Below are 12861 nucleotides of genomic sequence, written 5' to 3'. Positions count from 1 at the left end.
CATTGATGCTAATTTAGCTATGACTAAAAATTCCAAAATGTTGAATTTGTCATACCACAATAAACCAATGCTATCCTTTCATAAAATCCTGTTGTCACATAAATACATTACTACACGCAGGTGTCCTAAACTTTTAATTCAACTTTAATAACCGATTCAATACTGAGAGAGCTCTTTTTTTGATGAATTCAAATATATTTGGATCCGAAAAATCTGTTCCCTAATGTATTATTCGTGTTTCTACAATTATTCACTTTCAGTTTTTCATTAGGAAGATGGTATCATCAATAGTAGAATGAAATTTCTGAAGTAAATAACTTCAATATCTGCTTTTGTTTACTTTATGTAAAGCTTTTAGTAAAGCTTGTATTGCCATATTAGCCATTAATCTGTTCCCTTATGTATTATTCGCGTTTCCACAAATTATTCAATTGCAGTTTTTAATTAGAAAATCTTTTGCAGTTTTATCAATCAAAAAAAAAAAAAAAACAATTCAAAATACTTCCGAAAATGCGAAGGTAAACAGCAACAACTAAACTTCATTGCAACAACACCAATCATTTATCAGACGACACAAGTTTTAATTTATACCAAAATTTAAAAAAAAAAAAAAATTTCATTGATTTCCATATTGCTTTCTTTCTGACACATTAATTCGTTTTTCTTCTATCTTCCATCTATAATTTCTACTTTCCACCAATCAAATCAGCGAAGATTCAATATTTCTCGGGAGATAGCTGATTCTCGCAGGTTTGCTTTGATATTTTCTTCATCCACTTTTATAATTTATAGTTTTTCTGAATTGTATGAAAATTTCTTTTTCATTTCATTTTTTTTTTCATGTTATTTGCTGCAATGTATTTCAAGAATTGCAAAAAAAAAAAAAAAGATAACATTTGCTAAGTTTTTTTTTTTTTTTCCTTTTTAAATTTTCCTAATTCTGCAAAAATAATTCAAATTTGTCGTTTTTTAACACCGTTTTATTGATTGGATAATGTGATTAAAGTGAGTCTATTTTTGAGGAAATTACTGATCCCTTCCTTGATCATCAAAATTAGCTATGTATTTCAAGAATTGTAAAGAAAGATTGATAATGATAAACATATGCTAAAGCAGAATGGAACAATTGCTGTTGTTATCATTCAGCTGAGAAAAATTTTTAATTGCTACTAATAGGTGTACAGTTGGTTTTAAAATTTCAATTGAATTTATATTATGCAAATTCTGTTTTCGAAGATAATTTAGAATTCATCTTAGGAAGTTTGTCTGTGTTCAATTTTAACATAGGGTAGCCGGACTTTATCACTGATAAGGTAAAAAAAAAAAAAAGGAAGATCAGAATAGTCAGAAATACTAAAATCAAATTTCAAATTCAAATTTTACCATTTATTGGAGGACACTTTTATGAATTGTTGAGAAATTCAAATGATTAAAATAGTTTTTCATTGTTAAATCTGACACAGTCTTTCAAAGTATTATTTTAAAATTGTATCAAAATTTTTTGAGGAACAAAAAAAAAACCAAAAAAAAAAAAAATTTAGAAGAGTAGAAAATGAGCGAAACAAAATGGTTCGTTGAGGGAAACAAACAAAAAAAAAAAAAAAAAAAAAGGATGAAAATTTGATTTATAGCTTACAAAGCTTATTTCTATTTTTCAAATCGATTTTGGTTCAGTGGACAGGGTAGAAAATGGGATAAGGAAGACATGAGTGAGAAGAATTGGAAGGATCCGAATTGACACCGCTATTCATGTTGTCAATGTTGTCGTTCTGTTAGGGGACTTAGTTTATCCATTGACATTAAAAACGAAAAAATTTTTCCTTTCAGAATTTCAAATTTACGTTTTCTACTTGGAATTATCGCTTTTGAACTTTGACATTGGTGTTGAAAGGAATGAAATTTTAATTTGTCAGTGTGAAAGCAAATGGAAAAGTAATTAATTCAAATAATCTTTGATAGTAGTGAAAAATTGCTTGAAAGTTAATTGTGGAATAAATTATTACAATTTTATTGAGCAAATAAGAAAAATGATTGAGGAAGAAGTTTCAATTACTTATTGAGTTAGCAATTATTTAGAAAATTGTAAATTTGTAAATTTTATTTACTAGAAATGCTATAGGTGTTATCGACTTTTGAGAGAAATTTTAAATGTTCTAATTTTTGTTTTTGTTTGAAAAATTGGTATTTTCAAATTCGAAACAATAAATTATTTGTTTGCATAATCAAAATTATTTGTAAAAATTATTATTATACTAAATTAAGATTTGATATGTTTATTTTTTTGACAATATTTTTAGCAAAAAAAAATGTGCTAAGGAATGATTTTATTTGGTCTCAAATTAGACTATAAATCATTTATGAAAAAAAAAAGGTCCAAATTTCTATTCTTAGTTCTTGTCAATTAAGAAGAGTATGCAAAGAGGAATAATATTTTAAAAGTATCAATTGCAAAGTTTTTTTTTTGTTTTTTAAATATCATTCCTTTTGCCTACTTTTATTATTTTCTTTTATAGACAAGGAAAAGATAAATGAATGGTATTAAATTGAGAATAAAAATCTTTACCCAAGCCATTTTCTCACTAATGATTTTGTCATATTGTCTGTCATATGAAATCTTATTAAAAATGAATCTTTGAAATCTTTCTAAAACTTTTCTTCTTTGTTTCTTCACCATCAGAAAGGAACAGTAAGAAAGAAATCTTAAATAATTGAATTTGTCTTCAATGAAATCCTAAAGAAGAAAATTCGTACTTTTTTTCTGATAAATAATTTAAGAAAATGATAAAAGAGAGAAAAGAGCTTAAATTACTCTCTAAAAAGTGTGCGCTTCAAAAATATATAACTCAAACATTCATTTCAATCTTAAACTATCTTTCTCTTTTCCTACTCTGTTTACTAAATATTATTCCTTCTTCTTATATTGTTTTTTTTTTTTTTTTTTTTATCTTGTTATTACGATTTAAAATGCAATAAAAGTAAAACTATCTTAGAATGATTTTATTTTATGCTTTATACGTAATAATTCATTCTTTCAATTTAAGTACTAATTCATTCTTTCAACTTAATTAATTACGAATATAAATAATCTCTTCTTTCAGTTAACAGATAATTAATTATATGGTTGATAAAATTTAAGGCAACAATTATTTTCTAAACAGTAATATGATTATTCGATGATTTCATGTTTAAATGCTATTAAAAAAAAGCAACAACAATTTAGCTGTCAAATTTTAAACGGAAATATTACAGTTGCAAAATTTAATAGAATTTATAATTTTACCTTTAAAAAAATATTACTATGAGTATACAGAAGCAGAAAGAACAATGTTTTTTTTTTTTTTTTTCTTTTTTTCATTCATTCCTAAATTAAATTATGTATTTGTTAAATTTCATATAAATTTATTTCTCACAGTGATATAATATCTTATCTACGACTACAACTAATCATTGATTAATTCAATTTCTGCAGAAAAAGAGCGTCCGACACAAAGTTTGTGTCGGGATGAGGTAGTGGAGCGCGCAAATGCAACGGTATGCCGTTGGATTGCAAAATTTGGTGCTTCCTATCCGAACGAAGGCGGCACATTGAAAGGTTCTCCTCACTACACTTTACACTTAAATATCATGTCCAGTCGAGATTACTGCATCATCAGATCCGTATTTCTCGGTATCTGTGTGTACATTACTATCCGTATTAAGTCGAGATTACTGGATCATCAGATGATTCAGGTCATTCGTATGGTCACCATGTGAAACCGTTCATAGTTCTTCTTTCCGTGTGAAAGATTGCAATATCAATGATCGGTTAATCCTCTCATTAATTCCCTTCCGATTATTTCGGATTTCATAGCCTGGAAAACCGATCCTCTATCTTTTCTACTTATAAAATGACTTCAGTCAATCTCAAATGCCAAAATAGGTTCTTAATTTCTTTTGGGGTAAAATACCCCTGGTATCAGTTTAATGGGAAATCAATCGCTGATTTCTGAAATATTTCAGCTTGACATTACACTTCAGTAACAGGTATATCTACAAAAGTTTTTTGCTTTCAGTATTTTTTATATTTAACCCTTTCGATATAATATAGAGTAAATGTGTTTCAATCTAAAGTTTTATTTAGTCTCGAGTAACGATATTCTTCCAGTCTCGAGTAACGATATTCTTTTGTAGACTTTGGAGGTTACGCACCATCCAGTCATCCGACGAGAAACGCTCGAGGAGACGTTTCAATCGTTTATTGCGCGCTTTTGATACAGAAGACCTTGCCTCTATTCTAAAGGTTTTCATGGTTAATTAAGAAAATTTTTTTTTTTAAAAATTTAATATAAATTTTAGTAAATGAAATTACAACGTGCCTTGTTTTTGAATTTTAATATTTGCTTGGTATTCCCATAGTGAAATACCAAAAAAGGCAAAAGTTTCTGAGAGAAAAGGGGCGAAGTCATTTTTTTAATGCTTTTTTCTTTACTTTCGGTAGTTTTTCAACTTTGAATTTGAAGCGTTCGTTTTGACAAAGTATCAGCATACAAATTTTATTTTTTTAACTGCTAATAAAATATTGATTCATGCACTTGTTAACTTCCATACTTTTATTAATTAAGCTCAACTAATTGACATAACAAAATTTTTTTACTTAACTTCAACAATTTTATATTTATTTACTTATTAATTAATGAATGTTTATCATTTTATTCTAAGGCAGTGGAAAGTGGTGGCCGTGATATCAAGCAGTGTGCTCCTGGACCGCCAATGGATATCATGGAGGAAATGCCGGGTTGCTCTCGAGATGTTGCTGAAATGGACGATGACGAAGGTTTCTTGGATCATCGTTACGAAAATACCGGTTTGATACCGCAAATTGACAAGCCTATGTCTATACCTTATCTTTGTTGCAAGTTATGGCGATGGAAAGAATTACAGGTGAACTAATATTTGAATGGTAATAATCTAATTACATGTCCTCTTTGTTTTATAAAATAAACCGATAGCTCCGAAACAATTATGCAATTTTGAAATTCAAAAATTTGAAACTAACAAACTTTTTTTTTTTTTTTTTTTTTTGTATATTTTCACTCAAACTTGAATGAATTATTTAACTTTCTGAAAAAAAAAGCCATTTTACTTAATATCTGACATTTTTCTTTTGATTCTAATTTTCTTATTTAATGATATCAAATAAAACATGATGACATATTTGTTGAGTTTATAATACATTATCAAATAACACAGGTAATATTATTATTGCTAATGCAATACCAAACATTGCACAGCTAATTACAGGTAGATGCTGCATTACACAGGTTGGATCCACTGCCTTGGTGTAGGTTTGGTCGTGTCACTATGAACAATGCCACCGTTTCCTGTTGCAATCCTTACCATTACGCTTTATGGATCATTGGTAAATCCTTGGCTCTCTTTCGTTAATGACTTTGTCACGAGCCTAATGTTTCTTTTGCTCCGTTTGATTCATATAACACTAATTTACCAAAAGAGAGAGTTGTTATTTGGCGTGGCGTACTGCATACTCTGATATTTACGTAACTCATATGACGTACAAAACGTGCTGCATGAGTCATTTTACAAGTAACACATCTTTATTGTTTTATCATTTGATCACATAATCTTTACTGTTGTTGTTATTGTTGTTGATGCAGGTAAATGGCCAGGTTAATTACACTTATTTTGTCCTTTTCTTATGTTTTACACATCTAACAAAATTGAAGGACTTTTCGCCATATTACTTCTGAGTAATCACTTTGGTACATATTTTCTTGCTACGAGCCATCTTATCTATCAAAATGGAAAAAGAATCTCGAGTTGATGAACGGTATGAGTTGGGAAACTTTCGGGATTTTTGAGATGACAAACATTCCTCTGTTCTAATTTAAATTTCAAATTTTGTTGCTTATTTAACTGGATCCTTCTGATATTTACATTAATTTGCATAATGCATAATAATTTGATGCAACATGTATAGGAAATAGAGAGTGCTTTCAAAAATAATTACATCAAATTAATTTCTTCGTAAAGTTACTTAATTACTTTACATACATTGCTCTAAGTACAATAAGCTAAACCAATTTCGAACCTAAAATAATTTCATTGGAGAAACTTACTGTTGACTGTGAAATAATTTAATTTGTGCTCTTTTATATGCGTCTATGAAATTTCAAAATGTGCTGACTATTACTTGATTTGCCACCGTTAATATCTTATAAACTTTGTTATCAGCATAATCATTATTTTTAGCTTTCATTTGAAATTGTTATCATTATTTTTGACATAAATTAAATTGAGATCACCACACTTTTAACGAAATGTATTTCTAACCTTTTTCTTTTTAATAATAGCAACATAATAACTAAGAATATTAATAACTGATAATAATTGTAGCACAATAATAATAATAATAATAATAATTGGTTCGTATAATCAACTCGAAGTGTGAAACTAATAGTGCTTCTTTAGCAGTGTTTTACAACATTTCCAATTATGGAAAAGAAAATTTTTTTTTTTTTGTTATAGAAATTTTTTGGAAATGAAACATTTTTTCAAATTTCCAATTTAAGTTTAAAAAAAAAAAAATATTTTGGAACACTTTTTCTGTTACTTCTTTTAGACAATATGTCACCAACAAATTTGAGAAAAGCATCACTATGTAAACGAAGGCGACCAGCAATCTCTGGTATACAAATTTCTTATGTACGAAAATAATTTAAATGGAAATTATTTAAAAGAGTAACTTGAATATTTCAAAGGATGCCATTTTTTAAGCCTTCTTCTGTGACGCTATTTGGTTCATCACTTGTATATTTGAATTTGTTCTTGCTTCTACATCTATTTCTAAAACGCCATGTAATTTTTAAATAATTGTTAAATGAATTTCTTTTATCTCTCACGGCATTTTTTGAATATGCATTTAGCTTTAGTAGTTCCTTTTAAAAATCTGTATCGAATTTTTCTGTTGAAAATTTAAATTGAGCTTTTTTAATTATTAAATGTTAAATAATTAATTGTTCGGAAGTAAATACTTCCGCAGTACGATGAAAAGTATTTTTCTAATTTCCAACAGATAATTATATATCATACAGAAAGAGGACACTAAAAAAAGAAGGAAAAGAGAAAATGAGAAAGCAAAGAAAAGTGTGTCATCTTACCGTTTCGAATCCACCGGATGTTCCGAGTGATTACCTGATCGTTAAAGGAAATCATAAAACAATGTTGCTTTAATATTTTAATACTGATGTTAATGTATTTCTGTCATTCATCCTGCTATCACTGCTATTGTCATTTTTCAGCAAATCCGGAATCGTCCTCCGAAGAGGACAGCTTATCTGGTGGCTTGAATGGCGCTGTTTCAATTATTGATCATTCCTGTAAGTCATATTGATGAAAAAAAGTTTACTTATTTGTATTAAAAAATCAGTTTTTTGTTGTTTGTTTTAAGACTTCTCTGAGAAAAAAAAATAAAATTCTTAGTTTAAAGTTATTTTCAAAGACGTTTCGGTAACTTTTATTAGCTGTTTTTATTAGCTATCCTAAAATTTATTATAGGTTAGTTTTTTATGATATTGGGTTAATAATTTGTGATTGGTGTTAATGCTAGAATAGCAGAACAGAAAACCGGAAAGATGTAAACTTGAGTGATCAAAAATTGAGTCATTTGCATGCTACCTTCGATATGTGATTATTCCGGCATTCAATTAAAGAATACTGATTCGCTTGATGAATCTTTTCGCTCTTCTATTTTCCAATGCAAATAATTTTAGTTGTAACAAATGATACCGGTTTCGGTGATGAAATTACGGGCACAACTGTTGCAAATAACATACTACCACCGTCGCGTATACTACCACTTCTTCCGGATTCACCAACACGCAGTAGTCAACCTTTTTCTTCAGGTATGTTATCTTTCATTGTTTATTTATTTATTTGTTTTCTAATTAAAATAGCTATTTGTATTCTTTGTCTTTCTTTTACTATCGCAGAGTTAATTCATCGTTTATTTTCTCTTCATTATTTCTTTATATGCCATCTGTACTATTATTAATTACTGTCTAATCATAATTTTAAATGTTAATTATTTCAAACTATTGCGCCATTCCTTTTCTGTTCTTTTTTTTTGGTATTTATCGTAATGAATAGAATGGCCATTAGAAATGGATGAGTTGTGCAGTTTAGTTTAAGATGAAACTTTATATATTGCCGATTCTGCTCAGATTGTATTGGCTATAAATCAGGGACGGCTTTAAACAGAAAATTATTGGAAGGATGTTGGATGTGATGTGTTGACAGCAAAGTTTAAAAGCTTAAAATTCTTGGATTTAGTGCTTCACCGTCACATTGGAAGGGAAGTAAAGATTGAAAGAAAATATAAAAGAAAACTTTTCACCAATTTTCGTTAATACCGTGCTAAATCCGATAAATACTAAGGTAAACAGGCAAATAAATATTCATTTGTGAGGAAAGCAAATGAATAGATTCTCAGGAAAAGTCAGAAAATTTCATATTTGAAGAAAGTTTTGAATTTAGAAACATGTAATTATGTTTTTGATTAGGATGTATGCTAATTATTGCAGATATTAGTAGTATTAGTAGTAATAGAGTGGTAGTAGAGTAGTAGTAGCACTTCCAATTCTTTTGCTATGGGTTGGTCAGTTATGAAAAACGATGATCCGACTTGGCCATTTTGTTTGGTCATCGTGAATGATTGTTGGAAAAAGAAATTGGCTGATGCTTATGTGAGTGAAGATTTCAGCTTGGGCTCATTTGTATAGGTGGAAAGAGAAAGAACGAATGGATGAACATGGTGTGACACTTTCTGGACAATTTGTCGCTGTGGGATTGTTGGCTCATTCCGTACACGATGGCCAAAATGTTTGTAATCAGTGGGATATTGATAATGAAGTATCGTTTGCGTTGATCAGGCAAGCGGATGTGGATGAATCACAAGAAGTATGGCTCTACAATAGGTATGGTTTGGCTTTATAAAATCTGACAAAATTGGAGACTCATTTAGTCTCGAGAAGTAAAGAGGAAATTCGAGAACTGATTTAAAATCATTGCTTAGATCACGTGATCGTACGTATGATATTTTGTAATACCGCGTGGTAGTTTAACTGAAAGAAGGGATGAAAAATTAGTATGAAGAAAATAAGAAGTGGAATGTCGTCGCAATTCCTTTGAAGTATGATATGATTAATCATTTGTGGAAGTAATGTGAGAAAGGCGAATGAATTAAGAGAATAAGCCACAGGGAATTAGCAAATCAACTGATATGATAACTGTTGCAGTGGTGATAAGCCGTTGTTCATTTCCATCGCATCGTCATTTAGTTTGCACAAATCGGAAACAATCAGAAGGGTGAGTAGCGGGTATTGTTACCGGGTTCATCGTGGATGTAATCCGTCACTAAAAACAAGAACCGAAAGCCATGTCGCAAAACATGATCCGGCTAACACACTCAGTTTCTTGAATATCAGTGTTGGCAAAGGTTGGGGTGACAAATATCACAGAATAAATCATACAGACACTCCGTGTCGTTATGAGATCGTTTTTATGCCGGATAATTTATGAGGGAATCCACTACTGGAATGGAATTGTCGACGAATTTGATGAATTTGTCTTATAAATTATGCAATTTTTTTTTTCTTTCTTTTTTTATATGACTGAAAAGAAATTCTGATTTCCGAATTTTAAGAGGAAAAGAAGTCTTAACTGTATGGCTGTGATTATTTTAGGTGGTAACTAATTATAGTCAAATAGTTTGAAATAAATTCATTCAATTAAAATAAAATAAATTGAATTAAAATGTGGAAGATTTGAGGTAAATGATCTCGAGACTGTGCTTATTTGTATCTGTTGATAATTTGTTTCCTTTCTTAGAAATCCTTTGCACTCGTTTTCTTCATTATCAGTTTGTTCATGTCTAGTCAACCGCCTTCACTTTTCGTTTTTGTCACACCAAATAAAAGAGGGGAAGGATCATTTTCTACATATCGATCGATCTATATTTTTGAAATTGCTTTGTTTTCCGTTTTTCAAAATTGTTCGCATGCATAACGAAATACTTTGGGGACAGTGCTAGCATTTGTCTCAATACTTTACATCGATTATTTTATGGATAAGTTGAAAAATATTGCAATCAGTATCCTGAAATTTTTTTATATCATTCAGGTGGCGTTTTATTGGGACTGGATGCGGAATGTTCTTGTAATAACTTTGTTTTTAACTTTGATAATTGTAAAATGCTTAAATTTACAGTTAGTTCTTTAACGTTTCAATACTTCACTATCTTTTAGCAATTTCTTTTTCTTCAAAATTTTGTTCAGATTTTCAATTTTTTCTTCTTTTATTTTTGAACTAACCATGATTGCAAATAATTGTTTTGATTTGTTGAATATGCAACATTCCCACTGTGATTCACGTACTTCATCCTTTAATGAATTTGTTTATTTGCATTAATAATGTTTTGATAAAGTTTTAAGATTTAGTTTGATTTTCTTTCTCCACTCTATTCACTTCCTGTAATTTAATTGAAAATCAAACGAAACAGTTGATAAATCGTTTGAAAATTCCTTCATATATTCATGTTGATTTATAAATTTCTAAATTTTATTGAATGTTTAAAATGATAGAATCTTTATCACATGCCAATTTGACAATTTGACTTTCTCATTGATGGTTCTTAATTTCTTCTTGCTTTTAGTGCTATTTTTTTTTTTTTTTTTTGAAGTGTTTGTATTGATGAAAAGCATCTACCTGCCATATTTATTATTTAGTCGTTTAAAGAAGAAAACAATAAACCGTTCAAATTATTAACCAACCAAATTGTTGTTTACATTTTCTATTCCTTTACATTTGCCACATTAATTACTTATTAATATTGTTTGAAAAATGATTTATTCATCAGCTTTCCTCTACCAAATTTCAAATATTTTTTTTTTTCTTAAGAAGATAGCAATTTTGAATTTTCATTTCTAGTCATTCTCTATCTTAATTTGAACTTCATTTTGTCAACAAGCATGCAAATTTTAAATTTCTTTTGGTAATATTTTATTGGAAAAGTCAACAAAGTTTCTCCTATTTCATTTCATTACATTGCCACTTTTCCTTACTTACTTACTTACTTACTTAGGTACTAATCAATATCGATATTTGCATTTCCGCTGATACTATTGCCACTACTACCACTACTACTACTAGTAATACTACTGCCACTACTACTACTACCAGTCATTTTCTGTTTCTCTTATATGCTGCGAAGGTAGAATAATCTAATCAGGGAAGCATTTGATGATAAACGAGAAATGATATGACATTTTAGAAAACAATATTTTGTGGTAAATAGGCTGTCATTCGGAATTGAAATTTAACTTTTAGGGGAAGAATGAAAGAATTTTGTCGTTTTTAAATTCAATTGAGTGAAAAGATCACTCTTAACCCATACTCACAAACTGAACTGAAATTGAACTGAAACTGAACTGAATTGAACTGATCTTTTGATGTATGCTAGTTTGTCATATTTATTTATAACTTTGTTGTATTTTATTTTTTAATTTGCTTCCATTTCTTCCGTCAAACTTCATCGTTGAATCGTATTTTCATGTGAAAGTACATGAATATAACATATAAACAAACAGTGAAACTATATCTTTTTACTTTTCGTTTTCAAAATATTTTAATTTTCTATTAAATTTCTTCAAATTATTTTTTTTCTTTTCCAAATTTATAATTTGATATTTAATTTTTGTTGTGTCATACATTTCTCAAATTTTATGATAGCATTATAAGCTAGCCTAATCAAGCTAGGCTAACTTATGTCTCAATGAAAGGGAAAAATCCTTCTTTAAATAATCGATGGGATTAATTTCGAAAAAATGTTTAGTGAACCTAACATAGCTGAAATAAATCAATTTATTCAACTTCAAATGTAACTAAAAATTATGAAAAGGATAAGAAATCTCCTTCGTTATGTTGTTATATCAATGTGTCATAAATTTTGATCGCCGTGTTGATTGACGCGTTTCATTTCATTTAAGTGAAAATCTAAGTCAACAACGGCAAACAAAGTTACGTGAAATACGTTGATATAGTCACTGTGAGAGTTATACGCTGTGCCAGGTAAACATGAAAATGTATTATAGCAAAGAAGAAAAAGGTAGGATGAGGAATCGAAGATTTCAGGAATGTTCCGATACTGTCTGACTGTTAAGAGAAAACGTAAAATTTTGATACTTCTATCACTACTATTACTATTTTCCAGCAAATCCGGAATTGTCCTCGAAGAGGACAGCTTATCTGATGACTTGAATGACGTCTTTTCTATTGTTGATCATTCCTGTATTGAAATAAGGATGAAATTGTCTTGAATCTACGTAAACGAGTCACGTGTTAATATTTAGGTGACATCTATTTTATTTCGACGTGTACTAACAATACAACCTATTTAATTTGCATAAACTTTTATGGATAAACATTTGATAAAATGATTTAAGGCAGTAAGTAATTTATAAAACTGATAGAACGATTTAAGGCAGTGAAATATATATCTATATATATTTCTGAACGATCAGACTTTTATGTAAACAATTCATAGTAATATAGTGATGCTTCTTCGATGGAACTGAAGGTGTGACTTATTTGAATTCAAAAAATATAAATTCAGAATATTTAAAATAAAAATAGAAATGAATATTGCTGAAGTGGAATTGAATGACCAACATGAAAGCATCACTACTTCTAATATTATCTACAATTAATGGCAGTTATAATACGATGATCACAGTGAAGTATTTTTTCCTTTTTTTGAAGAAGAAGAAGAAGAAAGGAGACAATAAAAGTGATAAAAACAATTGATGG

General features: G+C 29.0%; 1 protein-coding gene across 1 annotated transcript; it reads left to right on the top strand.

Moving 5' to 3' along the window:
* Nucleotides 1-3533: 3533 nt before the first annotated feature.
* Bm3899 (MH1 domain containing protein) lies at nucleotides 3534-10301 on the top strand (the record flags this gene model as incomplete). The annotated part of the gene is made up of 10 exons (XM_043079577.1): nucleotides 3534-3592; nucleotides 4171-4279; nucleotides 4699-4920; nucleotides 5281-5398; nucleotides 6620-6685; nucleotides 7299-7376; nucleotides 7770-7901; nucleotides 8759-8972; nucleotides 9294-9493; nucleotides 10177-10301. 10 exons carry the CDS (start codon nucleotides 3534-3536, stop codon nucleotides 10299-10301), a joined length of 1323 nt encoding a protein of 440 aa, XP_042935511.1.
* Between the last annotated feature and the right edge of the window lie 2560 nt (nucleotides 10302-12861).

Source organism: Brugia malayi (genome assembly GCF_000002995.4).
Source record: "Brugia malayi strain FR3 genome assembly, contig: Bm_v4_Chr3_scaffold_001, whole genome shotgun sequence".
In the NCBI taxonomy this organism is placed as follows: domain Eukaryota; kingdom Metazoa; phylum Nematoda; class Chromadorea; order Rhabditida; family Onchocercidae; genus Brugia; species Brugia malayi.
Note: the sequence above shows the minus strand (reverse complement) of the source record. Positions and strands in the feature narration are given on the sequence as shown.